General features: G+C 44.4%; 3 protein-coding genes across 14 annotated transcripts in view; 2 read left to right on the top strand and 1 right to left on the bottom strand.

Annotated features, from left to right (window-relative positions):
* The first annotated feature begins 13 nt into the window (after window positions 1–13).
* On the top strand, window positions 14–14,621 carry METTL23 (methyltransferase like 23). Of its 4 annotated transcripts, none has more exons than XM_053288888.1 (6): window positions 14–122; window positions 1,232–1,462; window positions 9,842–9,946; window positions 10,720–10,957; window positions 13,441–13,525; window positions 14,391–14,621. In XM_053288888.1, exons 2-6 carry the CDS (start codon window positions 1,316–1,318, stop codon window positions 14,602–14,604), a joined length of 789 nt encoding a protein of 262 aa, XP_053144863.1. In that variant the 5' UTR covers window positions 14–122; window positions 1,232–1,315; the 3' UTR covers window positions 14,605–14,621. The 4 variants fall into 4 exon arrangements, with proteins under 4 accessions (XP_053144863.1, XP_053144865.1, XP_053144864.1 ...); XM_053288889.1 differs by having other exon boundaries at window positions 29–122; window positions 1,281–1,462; XM_053288891.1 differs by lacking the exon at window positions 14–122 and adding an exon at window positions 3,948–4,013 and having other exon boundaries at window positions 1,335–1,462.
* A 1,538-nt stretch (window positions 14,622–16,159) lies between these two features.
* On the bottom strand, window positions 16,160–19,508 carry SRSF2 (serine and arginine rich splicing factor 2). 6 transcript variants are annotated; one of them, XR_008314747.1, is made up of 5 exons: window positions 18,910–19,508; window positions 18,228–18,538; window positions 17,813–17,916; window positions 17,122–17,234; window positions 16,160–16,664 (listed from the first exon to the last, which is right to left on the bottom strand). XR_008314747.1 is itself a non-coding variant. In XM_053288893.1 (3 exons), exons 1-2 carry the CDS (start codon window positions 19,269–19,271, stop codon window positions 18,235–18,237), a joined length of 666 nt encoding a protein of 221 aa, XP_053144868.1. In that variant the 5' UTR covers window positions 19,272–19,508; the 3' UTR covers window positions 16,160–17,916; window positions 18,228–18,234. The 6 variants fall into 6 exon arrangements, 2 of the variants coding, with proteins under 2 accessions (XP_053144868.1, XP_053144867.1); XR_008314744.1 differs by having other exon boundaries at window positions 17,122–17,916; XR_008314745.1 differs by having other exon boundaries at window positions 16,160–17,234.
* Window positions 19,509–19,729: 221 nt separating this feature from the next.
* MFSD11 (major facilitator superfamily domain containing 11) overlaps window positions 19,730–26,944 on the top strand; it is a 45,437-nt gene continuing 38,222 nt past the window's right edge. Inside the window, exons 1-4 of one of the 4 annotated variants that reach the window (XM_053288880.1) lie at window positions 19,730–19,784; window positions 23,537–23,649; window positions 23,850–24,018; window positions 26,316–26,371. In XM_053288880.1, coding sequence (XP_053144855.1) covers window positions 23,923–24,018; window positions 26,316–26,371 — 152 coding nt within the window. In that variant the 5' untranslated portion in view covers window positions 19,730–19,784; window positions 23,537–23,649; window positions 23,850–23,922. Of the gene's footprint in view, window positions 19,785–19,913; window positions 20,183–20,202; window positions 20,569–23,536; window positions 23,650–23,849; window positions 24,019–26,315; window positions 26,372–26,944 lie in introns of those variants that run through there. The other 3 variants (XM_053288878.1, XM_053288879.1, XM_053288883.1) reach the window with 3 other exon arrangements.

Genomic DNA, 26,944 nt, shown 5'->3' with positions numbered 1-26,944 from the left:
AGCGGAAAGAGAGGCGGAAGGGAAAGGGTTGGAGGAAGCGGAGGAAGCGACTTCGCCGCCGCCATTTTGGGAAGTTGATCTCATCCGAGCTACGTTGTTGCAGTGGAATGTGAAAAACAAAGGCAGGCTCTCTTACCAATTCTAAACAAAACAAAGGCAGGCTATCTTACCAAGCGAACCACCACGTTAAAAGGTGCCTCTTTGCCAAGTTAGTAACCCCTGCTAACTTAGCAAAGGGGCACCTTTTTAACGTGGATACTCTCTTTATTTAGCAGGGGGGAGTAACTGGCCCTATCCACCCCCAGCACAGTACCTCCAGTGACTGTTTCTGGTGTCTGTCTTATGTTTCTTTTTAGATTGTGAGCCCTTTGGGGACAGGGTTCCATCTTATTTATTATTTCGCTGTGTAAACCGCCCTGAGCCATTTTTGGAAGGGCGGTATAGAGATCGAATAAAACAAATAAACAAAAAATAAAATTACAGGACTATCCTCGCCTGTTTTAGCAATGCTGTTAAGTGTGATCCAAGGTTAGGTCAAAGAGTGCATTGCCAACACCATGTTTCACACGGAGTCTGTGCAACCCAATCCAATGCATGTTTACTCTGAAGGAAGAGTCCCATGTAAACGTGCATAGGAGTGTGTGGCCTCACGTTGAAAGACTATGCCGCGGCAATCTCCCCGAGGCGCCGTCGGAATATCTGGAGACAAAAGTGGCCACCTTACTTACAGCCAGACCATAAGCTTACAATTAGACGCGCCAAACTCTATTTAAGATCCCCATCATCCCACTACATCCAGGGAGGTGCCGCCCGATAATATGCATGTTTTCTTGGAAGTGGGGGTCCCATTGAAGTTAACCAGAAAGTTTTTTTAAAATAAATCCTTCATGCACATGAAGTGAGCTCTCGTCCACGGAAGAGTTTGCATGCGACCATATCTGTTCCTCTGTAAGGAGCCACAGGAGGAGGACGTGTGTTTGACTCTATTGCATTTCACTTTCTCAAGCTAGTTCTCCGGAATAATGCCGCTGAACGACATGGCTATTCTGGCAGCGGCGGGGGAGTTTGAGGAGCGCGGCCCGAGTCTGGGGCACAAATGGGGGGGGGGGTAGGTGTGTAAGGAGAAGGGACGGTGCCTCTACCAGGGCACGAGCAGCCGGCCCTTTCTTGCTCTCGCTTCCCACCCGGAGCCTTAACCCCAGCCCCTTGGTTATGATTGAACCGTTTGCAGGGAGACGGGTTTCACGTTCTTGACTGTGAATGGTCCGCTTGCACTTCAGTCAGATCTCAGACCCACCCGGCATCCAAGCGTCGCATGGTTGTGTGCACCACCAGTCGCTTCTCCCGAAGGGTTCCGATGTGCGAACAGGTACCCAAAGTCAGCGTGAGGCAATACAGATTTGCAGGAGGGCAGGAGGAGGAAGATCCGCTGAATGCAGAGCTGGTGATACTTATTCCCGAGGTAAACTATTAAATTATGTATTTGGTATTCTTTGTAGAGAACAATGTCTAGTCTGACTCACGGGAAGCAGAATTTGGAACTATGCAGTGAAGGGAAAGGAGCAGCATCTGTGTATAAGGCAAATGGGATGCACTGTTATTTCCCAGAAATATCAGCAGATTTCTCACGAATCACTTGGAAATATGTTCTAGTTAGTGATATTTGCGTGAATAGCACTTTCAGTACAATGATCCTATGTATTTTTACTCAGAAGTAAGTCCCACTATGATAAAGGATGACTAATCCCCAGTAAGAATCCTTAGGACTGTATCCTTAATATATTTTATGATGGATAAAATCGCGTGTATCATTTTCATTTTAGTCCTAAGGTAATGCTAAGTAGGAAGGGAGCCCCTTCGGTTTTTAATTTTGTGAGGTCTAGCTTTGTTTTAAAAATAAAACGGCCTTAGTTTGCAGATAGAAGCAAGCCAGTTTTAACATTGTTTTAGTACTGTTCTCCAAAGATTTGTCAGAGCCTTCTCTTGCAAATAAGTAAAGTGGTGTGTCTTGTGTTTGTTGCCTTGGAGACACGCTGATACAGCTTCATTGTAGTTCAGGGCTCTAGGCCCTTTGAAGGCAATGAGAGCAATTACCTCACACATGAAGGGAGCCACATCAACATTGGCATACAATACAACTGATGGGGAGGGGTGAGGAAGAGACGTTTACAAAGGGTGCAGTAGGAAGTTCATATTCATATTCAGCCCCTTGGCTTCTCGCAGTCTTAAAATAGATCTGTATGTGCTGTTTTCAAAGGCTGATCTGAAAACTTAAATCACAGCACAATCCTGTGCATGTTTGCTTGGAAGCCTTGTTGAATCCAATGAGTTTTACCCCCAGGTAATGGCCACCTTAGAGTGTAATCCTGTGCACATTTATTTGGGAGTATGTCTCATTAAACACAGTGGAACTTCTGAGTAAACATGTGTAGGATTGCTCTGCTTATCTCTTGTACTTCACTGTCTCCCAGCGTTCACTACTGGCAGCCGGGTGGCTTTTCCCTAACATTCGCATGATCCAGTGACACATTCTGATCCATCATTTGTAAATCACTGAAATAAGGCACAAGCGGACATCCTGGGGGACAAGTCAGTGACTTCAGGTTCTTCACTAATGACATGGGGCAGACAGTGGGCCAGTTCTCATGATCTGGCAATTGTAGTTATGCTGCTGAATGTCAGGTGGCGGAGGGAAGAGGAGGCGTGCACACACTCCCAATTCCTGGTCACCTATGTGGTGAAAATGACTGGGAAGTGGTTGTATGCAAGCAAGGGCTCAACTATGTTTGCTTGGCAGCAGGGGCATAACTACTATTAGGCAAGGGGAGGCGGCTGCCTGGGGGCCCCCACGCCTCAAGGCCCCCCCCAGAGGCAAGTCACATGGCTATATATTGTGAAGTGTGTGTGTGTATCAGTGAGGGGCCCATTTTAAAATTTTGTCTCTGGGCTCACTCCAGCCTTGTTACGCCCCTGCTTGGCACTGCCAACTGACATCAGCCAACCAGCTTCAAATCTAAGATCCCTGGTGTCAGTTGCCCATGCCAAGCAACCACGATTGACCCCTTGCATGCAATCACTTCCTGGTTGTTGTCACCATTCAGAAGACTGGAAATCGGGACCACTTCGCTGCTGTCCAACATTTGGCGGCAAGAATGATCATGAAAATGGCTCAATCTCTTATATCAGACATATTTTCTTCAGCTTTCTGTTGCTTCTGCATTCTCAGAATTAACAAAACAATACTTAGCAATTACAGTGGCTTAAAATATTTTTGCACATGTATATATCTAGTTTATCTAGACACATTTTAAACTGGCTTTTGAGCGAGCTATGGGGTTGAGACTGCCTTGGTTGGCCTGATGGATGATCTCCAGTTGGCTACTGACAGAGGGAGTGTGAATCTGCTGAGCCTTTTGGATCTCTCAGTGGCTTTCAGTACCATCAACCTATAGGCCATTACCTATAAAACTCTCAGTGGCTTGGGTCCAGGGTACTTAAGAGACCACCGTCTTTCTTATGAACCCTATTAAAATCATCTGGGGAGGTCTGGTTATGGTTGCCACCAGCAATTTTGGTGGCGCCTTCTCTGTGGTTGCCCCGGGGCTTTGGAATATACTCCCTGTCAACATAAGAGCATTTCCATCTCTGATTATTTTTAGGAAGAACCTCAAAACACACCTGTTTTCCTAGGTTTTTAACTGAAATTAATTTTAAACTGTTTAATCATTTTTGTCCTATGAAATTGTTTTAACTTTTTTATTCTGTGAAATTGCTTGAATTGTTTTTACTCTGTATTATATTTGTTGTTTAAAATTGTGTACACCACCTAGAGATACACATATCAGACAGTATATAAATATGATAAATAATAAATAAAGAAATGTAGTGCATGTCTCAGTGAGGTCCTCCAGCAAGTGTTTTCAGAAATAACTTGCATTTACCACTAGGTGAAAGGTACTCTTTTAAGATGTTAGGAAATGTGTGACCAGATGCATCCGAAACAAGAAGTTCTGGTAAGAACTAATCTGCCTACTTTCCTTTCCTTATCCTTACAACTGGACCAAATTTGGTCCAAATCGGTTAGGCACTTCACAAGTTAGACATCTAAATCGGTCAATCCCAATCGATAGGCAATCCAAATCGGTTAAGCAGTTTATTTGCATCTCAAATATTCACATGCCCTCCATCTTGAATTGGGGTGAATTTGGTCCAAATCAGTTCCCACTTGCACCGCAAACGTTCACCCATCCACCATCTTGAATTGGGGTGGATGACATAATTACAAACTACACCCTTGAGCCATCCCTATGTGTCCCTACAGTTGTAGCAAATTTGGTTACGCCTCAATCGTTCATGTGTCCACCATCTTGAATGGGGTGGATGACATCATCAGAAACTATGCCATTGAGGTGTTACAAAGTGTCTCTACAACTGTACTAAATTTGGTTCAAGTTGGATAGACAGTTCACAAGTTAGGCCACTTGTGCCTAAAACGTTCATGTGTCCGCCACCTTGAATTGGAGTGGATGACATCATCACAAATGATGCTGTTGAGGTGCCCCTATATGTCCCTACAACTGTACCCAATTTGGTTCATATTGGTACAGGCATTTCAAAGCTGATAGGGACACACACATACATGCGTAAACACACAGAATGCCAGGTGATCTCATAAGCTTACTTTCCTTAAGGAAAGTCGGCTAATAAAAAGTATATGTGTGTGCTCCCAAATGTTTTATAACTAGCCTTTCTTCTCATTTAAACAGAATTCATTTAGCAAGCACATCCTGTTGGAAGCAAAGAATCTTTTGACACCTTAAAAAGGAACAATATGACTAATAGTTTTTTATGCTTGTGTGAAAGCATCCAAAATAATTTTTTTCTGCTTTTGAAGTTGGCTATAACTCTAATGGAATTACAGGATCTAATATTATAGGTGGAATAACAGGAGTAACAACGAAATCATTTTAACAGCAGATATTCAACACTGCTGCCTGTCCCTTATGACTAGAACTAAATATGAGCATTTTTGATCACAGGAACCCCAGGAGTTATTACATCAGCTTACCACTGTAGTGTTTGGGTATTGTTATATTAAGTTGCAGGGTTGGAGTGGGCCCAGAGACAAGATTTTAAAATGCCTCCCCCCTCACTGAAGCTCAGCCCACGAAGTAAAGGAATCTTAAATGAGGCTGAATAGTTAAATTGTGGACGATGCACGTCATTTAATGGTACTAGAGAAAGACATGCTGTTCTGGTAGCTCCAGGTCTTAACATGTCAATTTCGAAGGATGAATACAACTGAAGGAAGCCTGGGCGGGTGTGCGGCAGGGAGAGTCAGTCATGTGACTTGCCTCGGGGGGGCAGGGGCGTATCTAGAGTGGGGCAGGCAGGGCACATGCCCCGGGCGCCACTTGAAGGGGGGCACCATTTTTTAAAATTAAAAATATTTTTTAAATGGCCGCCAAAAACAAAATGTCCACTGTGCATGCTCAAACGGCCTCTGTGAGGCCCTAGGCCATTAAAAAAAATTTTTAAATGGCCACTGAACATGCTCAAATTGTCCCTGCAAGGCCCCAGAGGCCAGCAGGGGGAGGGGGGGCCCTTGAAGACCCGCCCCCCCCAGCCTTTAGGAAGCCCCCTGAAGGGGCTACAGGTGTTTTTTTTAATGTAATATAATATAAGTCACTGTACACATATTCAGATTGGCACTATGTACAGAGAATCAGGGCTTGTGAATACTGAGCTGAAGCTTATGAGCTAGGATTGTATTCATTTGCTCTTCCTTTGCTTCGTGTGATAAGTGAGTTAAATGTGATGTCTTAATAATATGGCTATTAATGGTGAGTTTGTCTTTGAATCTGTGTGAATTTCTTATTATTAAGGCCCACTGGGAGTTTCTTGCTCTCTTTCTCTTATTTTAATTGTCTTTCTGAAATACTAGAATATATTCCAAGCAGTGACACAGTTTACTCTGCATATCCTTTAATTATTTTCAGAGTATCTGGGAAAAGCCAAATTCTCCATTTATTTTTAAAAATTATGGAATAGTGATGCTACAATGCATAGTAGAGAATTAGACAGGCACTTCTGTTTAGTTTTCCAAGTACACCTCCACATAGTATTTGGGTATTTCATGAGCCCCAGCATACTGGAATTTGTAGTTTTCCAGCATTTTTTGGTCTGGCTACATCCACTGCTAAATAGTTTTTGAAATATTAAAAGATTAATGAGATTGACTTGTATTTTTCAGCTGTTATTATGGCAAAGTTATCTGAAAGATGGGTGTCAGATGTTTGGACAGGGGCGCAATTTCAGTGCTTGCCCTAGGCGCTATTTTCTCTAGATATGCCTCTGGTGGGCCCCCCTCAAGGCAGTGGGCCCCCAGACAACTGTCTCCCCTTGTCCTATTATTGTTACGCCCCTGTTAAGTTGTAATAATTAGCATCAAAGTTATGCATGTAGGTTCATAGTTTGATGGCACCTAAAAACTACTGTATAACCTTGCAGAACTCATTCACTGAACTTTACTGACACTGCATGGTTGACTTAAAAGCTGTAGAATAATATCCTTCACTAAACCTATGGATGTGCAACTCAAAATCAATGAGGGCAACTCCCTTTATGGCTGCCTAGCAGGGGAAAAACCTGGTTGTAGGCAAAATAAGCCTGATCTCACTTTTCTCCTTCATCTGGTCGCTTTCCAGTCTAGCTTCTCAACAGTAGCAAAATGCCTCCATTCAGGCAAGTTGCATTCGAAACGTAAACAGCAGGGGGAGCAGTCTCGCGGAAACTAACTCCCCCAAACAGCAACCTTTTTATGCCGGATATACAACGTCCTACCTCTATATCGCAGCGATTAATTTGAAACAAGGCATTGGAAATGTGAACGACACCCTGCTGCCTGCATAGGGACTGCGGTGTCACAACACAATAAGTGCGGAAGCACACTTCTGAGATATGAAGTGACCCCGTTGCAGGGTATAAGCTGGAAAGCACCCTGCTAGTGTTAACTGTTTGAAGTTGTATAGACTAGCTGAACCCGCACAGAGCATCTGTGCGGTAGTTCACTTCCTTTTTAGGGTTTGTTGGGAGAATTTGTTTGGCTAGTCCTCCCACAGCTCTCTCACTCGCTCTGCCCCCCCTCTCCCCCGCGCGCCTCTCTCGCTCGCGCTGTCTCTCTCCCCCGCGCGCCTCTCTCGCTCGCGCTGTTTCTCTCCCCCGCGCGCCTCTCTCGCTCGCGCTGTCTCTCTCCCCCGCGCCTCTCTCTCCCCCCGCGCCTCTCTCCCCCGCGCTCTCTTGCTCTCTCTCCCCCGCGCTCTCTCGCTCTCGCTCTCTCTCCCCCGCGCTCTCTCGCTCTCGCTCTCTCTCCCCCGCGCTCTCTCGCTCTCGCTCTCTCTCCCCCGCGCTCTCTCGCTCTCGCTCTCTCTCCCCCGCGCTCTCTCGCTCTCGCTCTCTCTCCCCCGCGCTCTCTCGCTCTCGCTCTCTCTCCCCCGCGCCTCTCTCGCTCGCTCTCCCCCCCACGCCTCGCTCGCTCGCTCGCTCTCCCCCGCGCCTCTCTCGCTTGCGCTCTCTCCCCCAGCGCCTCTCTCGCTTGCGCTCTCTCCCCCAGCGCCTCTCTCGCTCGCGCTCTCTCCCCCAGCGCCTCTCTTGCTCGCGCTCTCTCCCCCCGCGCCTCTCTCGCTCTCTCTCCCCCGCGCCTCTCTCGCTCTCGCTCTCGCTCTCTCTCCCCCGCGCCTCTCTCGCTCTCGCTCTCTCTCCCCCGCGCCTCTCTCGCTCTCGCTCTCGCTCTCTCTCCCCCGCGCCTCTCTCGCTCTCTCTCCCCCCGCGCCTCTCTCGCTCTCGCTCTCTCCCCCCGCGCCTCTCTCGCTCGCTCTGTCTCTCCCCCCCACGCGCCTCTCTAGCTCGCTCTGTCTCTCTCCCCCACGCGCCTCGCTTGCTCGCGCTCTCTCCCCCCGCGCCTCTCTCGCTCGGTCTGTCTCCCCCTCCACGCGCGCCTCTCTCGCTCGATCTGTCTCCCCCTCCACGCGCGCCTCTCTCGCTCGATCTGTCTCTCCCCCCACGTGCCTCTCTCACTCGCTAGAGTCTGCTGCCACCACCGGCCTGCCAGCGTGGGCCGGCCCATTCTCCTCCTCCTGGGTGTGCCAGCCAATCAAGCGCCTCCGCAGCCCAGCCAATCAGCGGAAGTGCGGAAGCACACTTCTGAGATATGAAGTGACCCCGTTGCAGGGTATAAGCTGGAAAGCACCCTGCTAGTGTTAACTGTTTGAAGTTGTATAGACTAGCTGAACCCGCACAGAGCATCTGTGCGGTAGTTCACTTCCTTTTGGGGGTTTGTTGGGAGAATTTGTTTGGCTAGTCCTCCCACAGCTCTCTCACTCGCTCTGCCCCCCCCTCGCTCGCGCTGTCTCTCCCCCCCCGCGCCTCTCTCACTCGCTCTGTCTCTCCCCCCGTGCCTTTCTCACTCGCTCTGTCTCTCCCCCCGTGCCTCTCTCGCTCGCGCTGTCTCCCCCCCCATGTGCCTCTCTCGCTCGCTCTGTCTCTCCCCCCCACGCGCCTCTCTCACTCGCTCTGTCTCTCCCCCCGCGCCTCTCTCACTCACTCTGTCTCTCCCCACCGCGCCTTTTTCGCTCGCTCTGTCTCTCCCCCGCCTCTCGCTCGCTCTGTCTCTCCCCCCCAGTGCCTCTCTCGCTCGCTCTGTCTCTCCCCCCACGCGCCTCTCTCGCTCGCTCTGTCTCTCTCCCTGCGCCTCTCTCACTCGCTCTGTCTCCCCCTCCCCACGCGCCTCTCTCGCGCGCTCTGTCTCTCCCCCGCCTCTCTCGCTCGCTCTCTCTCTCCCCCCCACGTGCCTCTCTCGCTCGCTGTCTCTCCCCCCGCGCCTCTCTCACTCACTCTGTCTCTCCCCACCGCGCCTCTTTCGCTCGCTCTGTCTCCCCCCCACCTGCCTCTCTCGCTCGCTAGAGTCTGCTGCCACCACCGGCCCGCCAGCGTGGGCCGGCCCATTCTCCTCCTCCTGGGTGTGCCAGCCAATCAAGCGCCTCCGCAGCCCAGCCAATCAGCTGGGCTGCCGGGACGCATTTTCCCCAGGCACACCTTGGAGAAATATATATACAGTGGTCCCTCTACTTACGAAATTAATCCGTTCCGAATGCACATTTGTAAGTCGAAAAGTTCATAAGTCGAAAAGCGGTTTCCCATAGGAATGCATTGGGAACGGATTAATGCGTTCCGGAGCCTAGAAAAAAGACCCAGACCGCCAGTAAGGCTTGCAAACTGCACAGGAACATTTCTTTTCAAGAATAAACAGGCAGTAAACAGGCAGGCAAGTCAAGGAAACCGCATGTAAAATTCGTAAGTCAAGGAAACCGCATGTAAAATTCGTAAGTCGAGGAAACCCCATCTAAAAATTTGTAAGTCGAAAAAACCGCATCTAAAACCGGATCTAAAACTGCTGTTTGTAACTCGAAAAATACTTATGTCGAGTAGTTTGTAAGTCGAGGGACCACTGTATATAGATTATTTAAGCTGAACTGTTCAAGTTCAGGGCATGGATAAAAGGCATTTGGTACAGACACCTTGCTGAATCTAATCAAGTTTAGATATGATCAGTGTCTGCATGGATGATATCTGGGAACCCTTGGACTCAGCTTTGAGTTCCATGATGGCAGAAACGCAGGATATAAATATATTAAATGACTAAACCAGATGCCTAGTATCTAATTAATAAGCCCTGTAGAAAAAAGTCAGACAAATTGTCAACTGAAAAATTTATTGGTATTGTATGCCTGTTAAAACTGCTTCTGGTACTCCTGTGTTGTACAGCAAGAACTTCCTTTTCCAGGTCCTTGATCCTCAGTATGGCATGTATGTTTGGCCCTGTGCTGTGGTCCTAGCTCAGTATGTCTGGTTTCACAGAAGAGAAATTTGTGGCAAGAGAATCTTGGAGGTAAAAATGACACTTTGGTTTTTAAACACACATTATTAAATGAGACCCTTTTAAAATAAAACTGAGTATATTTTAGCACTGAGTTTTCATTTCTTTTGGTTAAGATAGGCTTCAAATGCAGACATATTTATGTGTGCATCTCATTAACAGTTTGGATATAAATGTGTTTAGTTTAGGATGAACTACTCTTTTGAGCAGTAATTGCAGTGTAGCTAGAAAAGCAGCAGCATTTCAAAGATGGATAATCAGGCACTCAATGATCTCACCCTTATATTAAGATATTAAGGCTGCGATTCAGTGCTTACTTACCTGGGAGTAAGGCCTGTTGAACACAGTGGGATTTAGTAAATATGCCTAGGATGCCATCATATGATGTCTATTTTTGCATCACTGGCATTCAAGATTCTTTCAAGTCTGGCAGAGAATCAAAAAGCCAGAAGAAACCAATGATTCCCAATCCAAACTTCCCCATTCAAGTTTTCCTGTTGGATAAATACAAAACTAATTAGCAGCTTGAGACCAAAGGTAAATTAGCCCATATTTGCTGCCACAGTTCACTTCTTAATGAAGCATGTAACCATTGTTATAGACTGAAGACCTTAAAAAAGCTTTTATGTTGAAATAACCTTAGAAATCAGAGTGTGAATGGTCTAGAAAGAGGCTATGAGTAAAGCGCTAATATGTTATCATCTGGATCATTTTGCAATCTTGAACTCATTTATGCATTAAGTTTTGCAGATGGTGTGCTATAAAACTTGTTTTTCTCTGTTGAGATTGGAGCAGGTGTGAGTCTTCCTGGAATAGTGGCAGCAAAATGTGGAGCAGAAATTATATTATCAGATAATGCAGAACTTCCTGAGTGTTTGGACAACTGTCGTCGAAGCTGCCAGATGAATAACCTCTCGGGGATGAATGTGGTAGGACTTACCTGGGGTCAGATGTCACCCAGTCTGTTAGATTTACCTCCGGTGGATATTATATTGGCATCTGATGTGTTTTTTGAACCAGAAGGTAAATGCTTAGTTGAAATTCATTGTGATATTTTACCTGCTGTTATGCATATTCTGAATCACCTTGTACAAGTAGCGCAGTGTAAAATTTGGCACAAAATTTACTTCCTGTGATTACAAGAGATAGCCAGGAACTCCCTCAGTTATTCTTTGCTCCACAGGTTCAAGATTCTTCAGGACTTGCTCCTGCATTGTTCCAGCAGCTAAACTGGTTAAGTAAAAGTAAAGTGTGCCATCGAGTCAGTGTCGACTCCTGGTGCCCACAGAGCCCTGTGGTTTTCTTTGGTAGAATACAGGAGGGGTTTACCATTGCCTCCTCCCACGCAGTATGAGATGATGCCTTTCAGCATCTTCCTATATTGCTACTGCCCGATATAGTACTAGTGGGGATTCGAACCGGCAACCTTGTTTACCTTGTTTGTTACCTAAATTAAATGTATACAGATGAAAATGCATTTCCTTCTTTTGAGATTTTAATCTCTCTTTTTGTTTTGTTCAGAGGCTTACAGCATAAATCTATGTTGTTGGCAATGTGGGTCTCATTTATATTATGTGCATAGTAGGTGATTGTGTAGTAAAATACAAGCAATATGGAAACTAGCAAAGGGAATTAAAAGGAATATAATGGTCTATACGCTTCCACTAAGTATAGTAGCAGGCCTTGGGTACTGTTGCTAGGCTACAAAAAAATCAAGTATCTGATGTGGACTTAGAATCTAATTTATTGACACTTGTAAATACAAGCAAACCTTGTTAATCGTGGACCTGGCCTCTGCGGTTTCGTGTTTCCGCAGTCGGGTAATTGCCGCCCGATCTCATAAGGGGCGGGGGGTGGGGGAATCTGGCAACTAAATGGTTAAGACTCATGGGTTGGGGATAGATGGAAATGACCTCCGAGGAAATGATGGGGAGTGATGGAAATGACCTCCGAGGACCTCCGATGGGTTGGGGATGGATAGAAATGACCTCCAGGAAATGACCTTCTATTTTGAGGGCAGGAGCCATTTTGTGGCATTTTTCATAGAAAAACATGTGATTTTGGACTTTTGGGGGGCATTACTGGTCAGCTGGGTACACACAGTAGGGCACTCCCCCACCCCTTTCAATCCTCTTTGTCCCTTTATTTGCTGCCCCAGGAACCTAACCCCCCAACTCCCATTGCCCCATTAACTGCTGTTTCGCTATCCGTGGCCCCCACCCCCCAGTGGAATGGAACCCCCGTGGATAATGGGGTTTTCCTGTATCAAAAAGGTTGTAGATCAATTTCCATCAAATTTACCAATGGTAATAGAAGAACTCTAGAAGCTCTGGAATTTGGCAGAAATGGCTGTGTTTACAAATGTATTGATACTACAACATCCAAACTAGGATTAATCATTTTGAAATGAAATGGGACTATTTTAACTTCCAGAGCACTCATAAGAATCTAGCAAATTTCAATTACCTTTTCCATATGTACACAATAGATTCCACCTTGACTTCTAATCTATTTTCAAGACTCATTGGCTGCCTTACATCATTAGTATTGTTGTTTCTAAGTAACAGTGGCTATCTAATCTAGTGTGATTAGATTCTGTCTAATCTAACCAGACACAGATCTTTCCAAGTTCTGCTGCCAAGGACCGGGTTTGAAATCTTCTGCTTGCAAAGCACATGCTTCATAGCTGAGCTGTCCCCTCCCCTATGAACCATATTCAGAAGCAACTGCCTCTCTTAGGGATACAAAACATGATTGGTATATAACAACTCCAGACAGTGCCTGCTATGAATTAATAGGTGGGAGTGACAGAACTAGTACTTTTGGTGGGAGATGGGGATGGTGTGTTGTGTGTTTACAAATTTAGAAGCTGAGTATGCCTCTAAGTCCTGCAGCAATACCTTACTGTTGTATGATTTTTATTTTTGATTTTTTTAAAATTAAGGGCAGCAAAGGCTATGCAGCCCCAGCACTACAGCTGTCTAGGGGAAATTGTGGTGATGAGAGAGAGAGAGAGGGAAAGAACAGCAGCAGCACATTTTATGTTCTGTCTCTTACCCTCCGGCTGACATTTTGACTGGACAGCAGTATGTTGGTTTTCAACTCTGACTCTTCCACAAAGGCAAAGATGCAGCTATCAGTAAACTCAAGAATTCTGCATAATCAAACAGCATCCATAAGCAAAATAAGTAGTAGGACTTTTAAAAAAAGCAACCCCTGGAATTTCCAGGAAATTGATTTAAATAAGCCCTTCTGATAGAGTGGGCTGCAATTCCACTAATAAGCATACTACTTATTATTAGAATACAGTAATCACATATTTATGCTAAAGCATAGCAAAAAGACAAAAGTATGAAAAATGTTAATAGGCATTTAAAAATGGCAGGGCTCACTAAGCGTTAATGTTTATAAGATGATTACCCTTTGTGTGATTATTAGATTTCAAAGCAGACACTCATATGTCAACATTGCAATAAGAGCTTATGAATCTGCATTATTTTACACAGACTTTGAAGATGTTATAAGCATAGTGTACTACTTAATGGAAAAGAAGCGACGTGTTCAGTTCTGGACTACTTATCAAGTCAGAAGGTATGGTTGCACCAAAATATGTGTTCTGTTCTGACATTTGAAACTTGTTTTAATCAGACTGCAGATCTGGGCCAAGTCCCTTTCTTGCAGTACAACATTGCAGCAGGGCTTGTGGCACCTTAAGCATACTCTTTAAAGTGCCTACTGCTCCATCTTTGGTTTTAAGGCACACTATTTTTGCTACAAGGTATCATTCAGAAATCTGTCATCTTAAAAGCCCCATTCAGCTATTTTGAAAGAAACCTTGCTCATGGTTACAACTTCAAAAGTGGGTAAGAATTCAGCATAATTTCTGCCACTCCATAACAACAGCCCTGCTGGATCAGCATCTAGTCCAGCATCCTGTTTCGCACAGTGGCCCACCAGATGCTGCTGGAAGCCACAGGCAGGAGTTGAGGGCATGCCCTCTCTCCTGCTGTTACACCCCTGCAACTGGTACTCAGAGGCATCCTGTCTTTGAGGCTGGAGGTGGCCTGTAGCCCTCCGACTAGTAGCCATTGATAGATCCTTCCTCCATGAAATTATCCAAACCCCTCTTAAAGCCATCTAAGTTGTTGGCTGTCATCACATCTTGTGGCAGAGAATTCCACAAGTTGATTATGCATTGTGTGAAAAAGTACTTCCGTTTGTTGGTCCTAGAGTTCCTGGCAATCCATTTCATGATTCCATGAGTGGCTGAAGAGAGGGAATGAGTGACAGCTCTGGGGCAGGACTTCCTATTCGCTTTCTGAGCTGAAACCAGAAGTGGGGCTTCTTCCAAAATGTCTGAAAGGAGCTAGTGTTACTGAGAAGCCAGTCACAAAACACAGATTTTGACTATATAAGCTTAGGTTGCGAGTTATAACAAATGATTACTCTCTTTCAGTGCTGACTGGTCTATTGAAGGATTACTTTACAAGTGGGATATGGAAAGCACATCTGTGCCCTTGCAGTCATTTGATGCCAACAAGGAGCAACTAGCCGGCTCTTCTCTTCCAGGAAGGCACACTATTGAAATGGTTATCATTACACATAAAGCAACCAAGCTAAATTCTGGGACAGTTTTAAGAAAAGACTCTATTTCATGTGTTTTAAAATAAAAAAACAATCCCCCTTACATGTTTTGTCAAGTATGAGCAAGGCAAATGTTCTGACAATCTGGTAATATGTTCTTAATCACGTTGGTTGTTTAGAACACACTTTGTGAGATTCATAAAGTGATATTCAAAGCAATATTTTAGGACAAGTTTCAGATGAGGATGGAGGGCAAAGGTGTGGACGATTATGGCTTTGAGACCAGTTAACCTGTCATGGCCCTCAGGGTTGCATCTCCTCAATGTTTTCCTGTTTAATACCTACATAAAACTGCTGAGAGAAGTCACCCAGAAGTTTGGGCTGTGCTCAATATACAACTACCTTTTCCAGCTTGATCCTATGGAAGCAGCTGAAGTCCTGACCTGGCTGTGGGCATGCAAACAAAATCTCAACAAGACAGGTACTGCTCGTCAATAGGAAAGCTACTCCACAATTGAAGAATAACTTCTGAATAAGTTAGCACTCCAGAGACCAGATTTGCAATTAAGAATGCTTTTGAAATCTAGCTTTGTTTCTGGACATCCCAAGTGGTAGTAAGGTATGTTTATGCTCAACTTCAGCTGGTGCACTGTATGTGCTTTTTGCTGGAGCCAAAAGAATTGGATCACCCTGCCTTGGTTACACATCAAGATACTATTGTTACATGCTTTGTGGGGCTACACTAGAAGTGTTTTGAAATTCAGCTATAGAATCATCCCATTACTTTACCATTACGCCCCCACTCCCCTATTTATTTCTGGGCTGTTCAATGTATTGGGGCACATGTATGCACTTACACTGGCCCCAATACCTTGAACTGATGTCTGCTCAGGTTAAATCAGGAAGGTCCCACTCTGAATGCATGTGCACACACTGCGATACTGCCACCCAGAACAAAACTCATTTCACAGATGAAAAAAATGAGAATACACTGAATGGTGCTTACATGTAACACCTTAAATGGCTTGGTACTTGTTACCTCAAGGAGCACCTTTGCTCACCAAAACCTCAAACTTGAGAGCTTCAGCTGGGTCCTTGCTCTGGGTCCTGCCTCTCCCAAATAATGCAGTGACTCCAGACAGGGTAGTCTTTGCAACTTAAAGTGTTGGGATGTACGCATGTGGCAAGTGTCCATCTCCCTTGTTCACCTTTCACTGATTTAGGCTGGCTTTTCTCTCTTGAAGGCTGCTGTTGTGCATAAGCACTTGTGCTGCGCCATCTTTGCTCCTTTTGAAATTGTTCTATTAGTTTTGATTTTATACTGCTTTGGGCTTTTAGAAAATGCTGTATATAAATTTAAATACATAAGTACTCAAGTCTAAATTTTTGCATTCAGCTTCATTTCCAGAATTTCAAAGTCCCCTTCCCCAAATACAGAAATAGTGGAGTACTCTTTCTCCATCATAGTTGTGTTTCAGTGCAACTATTCTCATAGTACTAGAATTCCCAGGCAAGAAATTCTACCTAAAGTCAGTGTAATGCCTCATTTACTCTAAGCAGTGTAAAATGATTGAATGTACTTTTTTAGTTTAGCTATGTAGTGTATTTTATATCAAAGCAATAAGATTAATTCACAGGGGATGAATAACAGAGGCTTTATTTTGAAATGGAAACAAACAAGATATCTCCAACATACAAAATTGACTCTGGACATTTAAGAGTTCAAAAATGGAACACCAAGAAAGTGTTTTAACTACAGACACAGTGGTTATAGTACAGAATGTTTTAAGAATACACCAAATTGGTAGTTACAGAGGAATGAATCAAAATGCTCTTAATGTTACATTGTTTTAATATGCAAGTTCACATATGTAGATGGTCTAATTTACCATTTTGGGAAAAATAAGGTGTGTATATCACCAGCTAGATGTGCTCACTGTATGCTCCGTTATTTTTATGCAAGGCCCGGGTGACTGGAAGTGCAGTTGTCAGGCAATTATAATTAACTGGACAGCCATTTGTTTCTGCACGACAAGGCATCGTTACAGGAGCAATCAGGAGAAAACAGGAAACAGCCAAGCACTCTGCACTGCAACACGCCACCTTAACAGCTAACCAGCATTACTCAACTGCTACACAACTGCGCCTAGTGCACAAAAATACATAAGAGAAGAGATTAGAATTTTGTCTGACAAAACAAATCTTTTAAAATAACTGTCACCTGTAAAGTTTAATGTTTGACTTGAAGACTATTTCAACATAAGTATTTCCAAATGCATTTGAATTTAAAACTTCAGCCTGAGAATAAAAGCAAAAACTGAGGATTTGGACAGTATTTAAGCTACTCAGTGTATTATAGCTGCATGTTCTTTGAATATTAAACTTGAGGCAGCAATTACCAGTTTATTTGCAAACAAGTCAGCACTATATGAACAAAAATGAAGTTTACCTCAAATATCCAAGCCAATAATGAAATCTGTAGTCGTTCACTTCACTAAATTACAAGAAATTTGAATAACAGCAACAAAATGGCACATAAGTAAAAGTCTGCCATTTGAGGCTCAAAGTAAAGTAAAAAGTTAGACAAAGTGTTACAAAATAACCTTTTCAACAGCTGGTTGCTTGTGCCAGGATCTCTCCAATGGACTGACGATTCAAACGATCCTTTTTCCTCCAAAGGCATCCTTTATGTAGGTTTCTCATCTATTTGATGTATCTAGGTTTGAAAAACGAAAAGTTCAGCAAGGGCACCCCTTGTATATCTTCCATATGTTATGGATGCTTTCAAATACCTAGTAGAACTGGCCTTGTCTTATTTCACAAGTTTTAGAGAGATCTGCAACTCCCACCTCCCACCATCGTATTAGTACTACATACATGTAGAAGTCATGAGATTTTTGGAGAGACTGCTGAATCTCCACCAATCACATTAAAGTGTTGAGCTGTGATCAAACCACCCTTAACGAATTCAGCCCAATTCATATTAGAATATATATTAGTTGTTCTTCAGAACTTTGAAGAATGATTAAATAGTTGTGTAACCAACAGTTCTAGGCCCCCTTCCTTGGAAAAAACAGGACCAAACAATTTGAGGGAGGTTAAAGACACACTATCCATTTTCCCCACCCAGGATATTCTTAAACGCCCACAATTGCACTGGAGAAGAAACTGGTTGCCATAGTCTCTTGCATTCCAACTTTCACTTCTAAAAATATTTGCTGATGTTGCATTCTGTAACCACAGATCTGATTCTTCATTAACAGGATAGTGTATCTTTAACATTTAAAGACAAACCTGCTCCAATACACGCCCACAGAAACTGGTCCCTGGAGGATCAGCCAAATCAGTTAAAATCTGCAATACTGGCCAATATTCTTTAAGCAAACAGGAGACCGCAGCTTTAAAGGGGAAAATGCAGATGTTGGATAAGAACAGTAAGAAATAGTCATTTTCAGAAATAGGTTGCGTCTCAAACAATAGTTATTAAAAAGCAAGCTATTAATTGCAACAAAACAAGAAGATATCCTCTGCAAAAAAAAGGAAAATCCCTTTGGTATTTTATTTTACTAACAATAAATTAGAATGCCCTCCTCAGAAGCAAACACGCCCCATTAGGATTTATTTGCTCTAGAATACTAGGTGAAGGCCCCAATTCCCACTTAAGTGCTACATAATGCATGCAAGTACTGTAGATCGCCAGTCACGTTACCATTTTCCTAGGATGACACAGCTCCTTCCTCTTCAGGAGACTTAGGGGGGCTCTTAGACCGGGATCTCGACTTCGATTCCCTTTTTGAAACAGGTGGGGGACTTCTTGACCTGGACCGGGATCTCGATCGGGAACGCGATCTGGAGACGGAGGAGGACTTGGACTTCGATCTTCTGTTCGATCTGGACTTGGAAGTGGAGCGGGACCGGGACCGTGTGCGGGACCTGGACTTGGAGCGACTGTAGCGCGATCTGCTCCGGGACCTGGAGCGGCTCCTGCTTCGAGATCGGCTACGACGCCGTCTCCTGGGGCTGAGAGGGAAGAGACGCCGAAGGAGGGGGGGGGAGAAGAAGAAAAAGAGTCAGACTCAGCAAACACGGCGCCTCGAGGGCGCTTCCAGGCGCCCATTCGGGCCTCTCCTTTATCACGTGACTCAGTTACTTTCCCGCCGACCTCAGAAATGCCTCCCGAGTCCCGCAGTCTCGCCCCCCCCGCCGGCCTTTCGTCGTCCCCCGTTTCCACTTACAAGTGACCCCCCCACCCCCAGACTGCCCCCCTCCTCCAAGCCTTCCCATTTCTCGCCTCCTTGACTCCCCCCCCCCCGGCCAATTATAGCTTGGCACTTTTCGCTTCGGGCAAGGCAGAGGCCGCCGCCTCCTTCCTTCTTCCAGGCGAGTCTCACCTCCGGCTGCGGCGTCCGTAGCCGCCGCTCCCGTAACGGCGGGGAGGAGGCCCACGGCGGCTGTGGTGGGAATCCGGGGGCCGGCCATAGCGGGCCATCTGGACACGGAGCTCCCGGCCGTCGAGCACGGCTCCGTCCATGGCATCCATGGCGTCTTCGGCGTCGCGTTTGTCGTGGAAGCGGACGAAGGCGAACCCGCGGCTCTCCTTGGTGTAGCGGTCCCGGGGAATGTAGACATCCCCCACGCGGCCGTACTTCTCGAAGACGCGGCGCAGCGTGTCCGGGGAGGTGCGGTAGGTCAGGTTGTCTACCTTCAGCGAAGTCATCCCTTCCACGTCAGGCGGCGGCCGCCCGTAACTCATGGCGACGGGCGGGAAATGGGGAAGGGAGGGAGGCACCAGAGAAGCAGCTCAGGTGGGAGGTAGCTGCAGAGTCCCCGCAGTTTGGCCCGCAGGTGCCGCCGGATTGGTGGCTGAGCACGCGGACAAGGACCTACACGAGCGCCACCATCTCTCTACACCGCCACGAGCAACTGAGCGAGGCGCTGCCCTTCGCCAAGCTCTTAAGCGCCACAAAATGGCCGCCAGTGACCCGGAAGTAACTCCCGAGACCACCCGCGCCCTTCAGGGACTTTACAGTCACACCAAACTAAAATGCGTTTTCGGCTTCCAAAAGGAAAAACAGATGTGAAAATGCACTCGTGATAACAACTGGGCCTTGACAAGGGCTAAACTTCTTGTCGGCTTTGAACTCCCGAGGGCCGTTAATACGGGACCCCGGAAGCGATTACATGTCACACCCATGGAGGGCGGAGATGTGTACTCTTCATTTCTAAATACCAGCAACTATGAAAGAGTTAGATTCCGGAAATATTGGTTCGGTTTATTAAAAGAGATATATATTTATTTTAAATAGTGCTAAAAGGCGTGACAGACATAAATATCTGTTTATTAAAGAGGAAAGAGAATAACAGCATTAGATTTAAAATGGCGGCGAAGGAGGAGCGACAGCGGGGGGGGGTGCTTGATTTACAGCTTATGATGGAGGACGCGCACATGTGTCTATGGCGCGTACGGCGTGTGCGTGGGTTATAAACTGGGCTGAAAGGACGTGAGAAGGAACGATGCTTTCCCCCCGCCCCCGATGCCGCAGTGAAGAGGCGCGAGCCAGGGCTTTGGGGCGTGCCTGGATTTATGCCCCGCCCACTCCTTTTGAGTGGAGTGGTCGTTAAAAGTCGGAAATGAAGCTCATTTCGCGAGATCTCCCGTCTTTTGTAGGTTTTGCTCTGTGTGCTGATTGTCTCTGCAAACTGCCCCGGGGCGGGGGTCTTACAATTTATCTTGGGCTGAACGTGAGGCTTGGCTCACTTCTTGAGACATCCGAGACAATTACTCCGCAATCCTATTTAGGATTTAATCGAGTAAATCCATTTAATCGGGACAGGAGTAAATAGCTACGGAACTCCGTCGTATTTACTTCCGAATAAGCTATTAGGACCGTGTGTTTGGGAAGCTGAGGGCTGAGTCTCAGTTCAAGAATTTTAATGCACAGTACAAGGCGCTTAGCTTGATGTATTAACACAGGACTGACAACTTGAAATATTAGCATAGGACTCCAGTATACTTCTTTCTCCTCCATGTTTCGCCCTCTAATCCACAGGTATTAGACATCATCATCATCATCATCATCATAAATTATTCAATTTCTATACTGCCCCTCCAAAAATGGCTCAGGGGGTTCACAAAGAGAAATAAACAAATAAGTTGGCTCCCTGTCCCATGCTGACAATATGATTCCTATAGAGTCCCAGAATATCATTTTGACTTTTCTGGTATAAGAAATTATCTGGGACTATGCTGCTTGAAAAACATTGAGCTTCTGAATTGAGGGGCAGTGATTGTGTTCTATTGGATGCTTATATAGTATAAAAAGGAAGCATTTTAAAAACAGATTGCAATTATTTACATATTTTCCTGGGAGTAAGTCCCATGGAACAGTAGGATTTACTTCTAAATAAACATGCATGGAATAGGGCTAGATGAATGCCTACTTTCAGATATAGAATCCGGAAGTATCCTTTCTGCTTCACATAAACTGCCATGTTAATATCATTCAGAGTTTTGCTGTGTTGATTAGCATGATTGAGTCTGTTTGTTTTGTGCCTTGACAACATAATGGGCAGTGTTATTATAGGGCATTACAAATAATATTAATACTCCATGATGATTAGGGGTGTTTTACTTAATGTGGTTGAAATCACTCTTCCCTACTTTTGAATGTGATCAGAGCTAGTGAGATGGATGGTTTATAGCAACTGTGGATTTCTGACAGTCCGATGCAGAGGGGGTTTAGTGCTGTGAATTTAGCTGCAATGGGGCCCAAAACATGATATTTGATACAGGACTAAGAATTTTGCATCCCACATGTTTTTATTTGCTTAAATCCTGCTCTGTTTGTAAAAAGGTGCAATAACATACCACCTTTCTCATCCAAAGGAAATGAAACCCTGTAGTATCTCTGGACTTTTCACCCTTTGGTGAACTGGAGAGTGCTTAACAATATAAGGGTAGGGTTTAAAAGTCTGTCTGCATCTCTCAAGCCTCAGCTGCCCAATATTTGGAAGAACATCAAGAGCTTGCTAGATTTACAGTCCAATCTTCTGCATGTTTATTAAGAAGTAGTATCCAGGGGAGTAAGATTTTTAAGTAGCTGTGTATAAGATTGCAGCCTTAGGTTAGTGTTCACAGTGAAGAACACTTTTGGATGTTTGTTTCAACACTGTAGGTAGGTTCTTTGCCCACATATGAACTTTGCTTCAGAACTTGGTAAAATCTGGGAATTAAAGCACTTAGACAATTTACAACATATAAATATAAGTTCAATATTTGCAGGAAGGACAAAATTATATAAACCTTGGATAACTTCATGGAGGAGAGGTCTATCATCGGATACTAGTTGGAGGGCTGTAGGCCACCTCCAGCCTCAAAGGCAGAATGCCTCTGTGTACCAGTTGCAGGGGAGTAACAGCAGGAGAGAGGGCATGCCCTCAGCTCCTGTCTGTAGGCTTCCCAGCGGCATCTGGTGGGCCACTGTGTGAAAGAGGATGCTGGACCAGATGGGCCTTGGGCCTGATCCAGCAGGGCTGTTCTTACGTTCTTATGAAGGATACAGCAGCAAAAGCTGAGACACTTGTCAGAAGAAAGACCTAAGTAAAGAGAGAGAGCTCAAGATGGAGGAAACTTGTCTGAACTCATGAGGCAGGGAATTCCGTGTAGTAATTGTCACTATGGAAAAGGTCCTTTCATGTAACACTGCCAGTCACATTTTAGAAGGTGGCAGGATGTGCAGAAGTGCCTCACTAGTTAACCTCAATAGATGGGCACTGTGAATACATGAGGTGAAGTGATCCTTCACATATCTTGATCCTAAGCTGTTTGGGGGTTTTAAAGGTAATGAATGACCAGAACATTGAATTGTGGCCAGAAACAGACTGGCAGCTAATGTAACTAATGCAACAAGACATGATTCCTACAGGCAGCATCCTAGCAGCAGCCTTCTGTGCTCGTAGTTTCCAAACAGTTTTCAAGAGCAGCTCCATGCAGAGCATATTTCAGTAATTAAGGCGTATGTGACTGTGACCAGGTCTGACTTCTCCAGAATCAGGTGCCACTGACACACTAGCCAATGCTGCTGGGCAACTGTGGTTCTGGCCACTGCCACCACCTGAGCACCCAGGAGCAAAAATGGGTCCAGGAGTACCCACAGGCTGTGAACCTGGTCCTTCGAAGGCAGTGCAAGGTCATCTAGAACAGTCTGACACAGCAACAACAGACTGACTGATCCTATCAGAAACGTCTGTAATGTTGGGATTTTTAAACAGTAGTAGCTAATAATACCTTCCTTCCTAGTTTTTTTCCTTGTCTGTCTTATATCCCTCAACCGTAAAAAAAAAACCACTTTCCAGAGTGGATTACAAAATCTAAATAATGCCTTGGAGGAAGAGCAGGGCATAAATGTAACGAAATAAAATAAAATACAGTACACAGTCTATAAAAATTAAAAAGCCCTGTTCATGATACAAAAACCACAAACATTGAGAGCAAGAAGTACCAGGAAAATCTGGCACACTGATTAAAGAAGCTAACTTAAATAAAACCATCTTCCCCAGCTGGCCAGCATCAGTCAAGGCTCAGATGGAAGAGGCATGTGTAGGAAGCTCTCCCTTTTAATTTATCATTGAAGCAATGAGGCAAGTCCTCTGTAGCATTGGCCCCAAATCCAGAACCTTTCCCCACCAATGACACCTTTTGGTTCTTTTCTCAGGTCTATTGCCTCTGAATATTTAAGTTTTTCACTTATTTCAGTTATTCCACTTTCCACATAACATTTGCAGTGAATGAAACAGAATGCAGATGATTGTACTTTTCAAACCAACCAACCAGTTACTATATGAAAAAGTATTATGATATTGCTTTCATACGTTAGTTCTTCCTGATTTTGGCAAGGCAATGTTTAGAACTGCATTTCCCAGAATTCAGAAGGGCTTTTGCTCTTTTGATCAGCTGACTTGTCTTGTGAACAGTTCTTTACTTCCTGTTTAACATGAGTGGAAATGATTTGTGTGCAGGAGCTCCATTTCTCGTCAGATGATTTAATATCTTTTGGCCAAAAACTGACTCAGAGATATGGTGAGGAAGTGAAGTGTACGAGTAGATCAGTTAGCGCAGAATGTGGAGCAAGGTAAGTGCTCAAGAAATAGTAACTAGAATCTGTTGTCACTCTCCATTGTGTAAAAGATCTTTTGGTTGGTGTATTTTACTTTCCTGCTATTGCACTTGGTTACAGTTGTATATAATTTACTTTATTTTTTTAAATAAAATAATCTTCAATGAAGTAATTGATCATAACTTTTGTTTATCGATTTCATGTTGTCTTGACAGGAATTTAGAAAAGAAACTTAAAAGGTAGACGTTCCCCCTGCTTTAGCCTGACAGCATTTTAAGAAAATCCACAATGAATTCTGAATCAAAAAAGCAGTTGAATGTCGTCGTCTTAGGCACAGCCTTTATGTTTATGTTCACAGCTTTCCAAACATGTGGGAATATTGCGGTAAGTGCAAATATGAATGTACCCCCTTTCCTTTTTCCTCCATGTTTCTTTCCTCTCTTCCTTGTCCTTCAAGTTGAAAGACTTATTTGGCTTTTGTGAGGCAATGCACATGATAAGCAAATGTAATATAGAAACTAGTTTCATTTCTGTTTCTTTCCCTTCATTTTGAGCAGTTTCTGAAGCAATCCACCACTGTTAATCATAGTAGAATAAAAACTCTGTCACAGAAAATGATGATAAAATGAAAGTGTTCTATTGTGTTACTCTTATACTAGCTTATTTATATGTAGCTGTATAATGTTTCATATTTTTGCAATTAAAAAACCTGAAACTAGAAAACTGCATTTGTTGTCAGTTTTAGTTTTTAAATACTCTCTGCTTTATCAGTTCCTTGTTTTGCAGAATTTGATGTTATTAACTAAAAGTATGTGCACTTCTCTCAGATACAGAATCCCCTTGTGAAATAACATTGTCATTGCTTACCCCCATCCAGTTCACAGGGTTTCCTGCCTATTCAGCAGAATAAGGAAAGGAGTTTACTCTTGCCTACCCAGTTTCTAGTAGGGAATGTGGAATCAAAGCACTTCCTGTTCTCCAATTCTCCCCTACAGATGTGCTTCTATTTGCATTCCTGTGGCAAACAGTTTGGAAATATGCATTTGCTGTAGTAATGTGCAATTCTGCCTTCAGGAGTAGGAAGAGTGGAATACTTGTGGAGCTCAGAAAACCTTTGTGCAAAAGTAGTCTGCTTTACTTGGATGTTGGTCATTCCTCCCCGCTTTATCTGTCTTTATTATGATAACTCAGCTCCTGACTTGATTGAGTTCTCTTCAGGGGCGTAGCAAGGTTGGAGTGGATCCAGAGACAAGATTTTAAAATGGGCCCCTTGCTAATATACACAAACAAACACACTTCACAATATATAGTGGACACACACTCACATCCCCATTATGGATATGGTGAATATCTAGTTCACAGGGGTGGATCCAGCAGGAAATTACAGGGGGCACAAGAATTCCCACCCATAAAAGATTCCACTCCCATATAACTTGGATTTTCTCTCTCTTGCAAATTCATTATGCCGGGGAGTGTCAAACTAAAATTTGGTGGTGGGACAGATTAGATTCTGATGCATCTCTGGTGAGCCACACATAGCCTTGCACCCATCTCATACCACCTATCTTCCTCCTCCTCTCTGCTCTTTCTCTCATTCCTCTTCCTTTTCTCTCCCCCCTCCGCCTGCTGCCACTTAAATTAGCTGAATTCACTACTTTTTACACTAAAATACACTCAGGGAAAGATTTATTTTTTATTTTTAGAAGAAATTTGGAACATACCTACCTGCTAATACCAGCTTTTTGCATGGAAAATCCTGTCACTCTTCCTCTCTCCCTTACAAAGGTGTTGCTAGGTACTTAAAAGATCCAGGGGGTGCAACATGGGTGGGCGGGGAGTCATGTGATGTGCCTCTGGGGGTCCCTTGAGGCAGTGGGGCCCTGAGACAACTCTTCCCCCTTGCCTAATGGTAATTACACCCCTGGTCCTCTTTTCTATGAAAGAGTTGCTACAATAGCAGCAACTATCTAACCTGGACTGGGGTCAGGGGTCAACATGGTTGGATATTGTGTGGCCATGCCACTGCTGATTCCTAAGACCAACACTATGCTCATAACCTTCATGTGAAAGTGGTGGTGAAGTGACACTCTCAGCCAAGAGAGTCACTCCGTCATGGCATCCTCTCTTCCTTTCCATCCACCAAGGTTATCCGCATCACAAACCTTGGGAGAGGCTCAGGCTCAGCTGGAGCATTTCCAAACAGCAGGCTTTACCATGGGTTTACTGTGAGTTAGAAGTTGCCCAAAAAAATCAGACACAAAAAGTTTTTTTTTTACTGCAGACATAAGCTGGGTACCCCAGCCATAAACTCTTAGGCAATGAAAAACCCCAGTCGTGTGTGAAGTGCTCCCCCATAGCTCACAGGGACTTTGAGATAAATCTGGCTGATAAGTGAACACACATCCTCCATTCCGGAGGAGAAGCAAGCTAAACCCCCCATCTGGAAATGCTCTTGGGGAGCGGAGAGGCCTGTGGAGGGTAGTTTGCCAAGATCCACATGGAGCTAGCCCTGAACTTGGGTGATTGCTTTGAAGTTTAATTAGTGTGCACAACCTTGTCTTAACTGCTGCTAATTTGTATACATTATGATTTCTAGTTCTGTTCTGCATCTGGAGATGTTATATTTTGAAAAATAAACCTCTAGAGAATGTTCCTTTTTTTTTTTTTTAATTTCCACACAGCAAACTGTCATCACAAATTTAAACCACACAGATTTTCATGGCAGTGCTTATACAAGGTAATTTACATATATATTTATTTATTTATCCTTTTGTTGATTTTGAGCTGTACTGATGCGAACACAGAATTTGTAAAATGGTAATAGTGATTACATGTCTTACAATGTTGAGTCTCTGAAATTAGAATGCACAAATACATTGTTATCACATAGTATTTATATTTGTGTAGTCCCTTTGAGGTTAGTGGTTTGTAAAGCCACTAACATGACCCCAAAGAAGGCACTGAGACAACTCTTTACTCGTGTAATCGTTGTAGCTGCAGAATACATTCATAGTATGCTTTTCTGCATCCACAAGATGAACCTATTTATATAATATATACCCATTTTTTCCCTCCTTATTTGGAGGCCCAAAGCAACTAGGACAACTGTCTCCAAAATTTGAGGCTCAGGGATAGGCAATCTGGAGTAAGCCCACATGTATAAAGCAATGCAGTAGCACTGTGGTGCCTGAAAAGATGACTATGGTTATAAAAAGAATGATGGCAGATACACCATCTAGGCCTGCACCCCAGTGTCAGAAATCGAAAACCCGTCTGTAAGGAGCAAGTTGCCCCCTCCCTCTATTTGAAG

Source organism: Hemicordylus capensis, chromosome 2 (genome assembly GCF_027244095.1).
Source record: "Hemicordylus capensis ecotype Gifberg chromosome 2, rHemCap1.1.pri, whole genome shotgun sequence".
In the NCBI taxonomy this organism is placed as follows: domain Eukaryota; kingdom Metazoa; phylum Chordata; class Lepidosauria; order Squamata; family Cordylidae; genus Hemicordylus; species Hemicordylus capensis.
The sequence above is the reverse complement of the archived record's forward strand: the minus strand, read 5'-3'. Positions and strand labels throughout refer to the sequence as shown.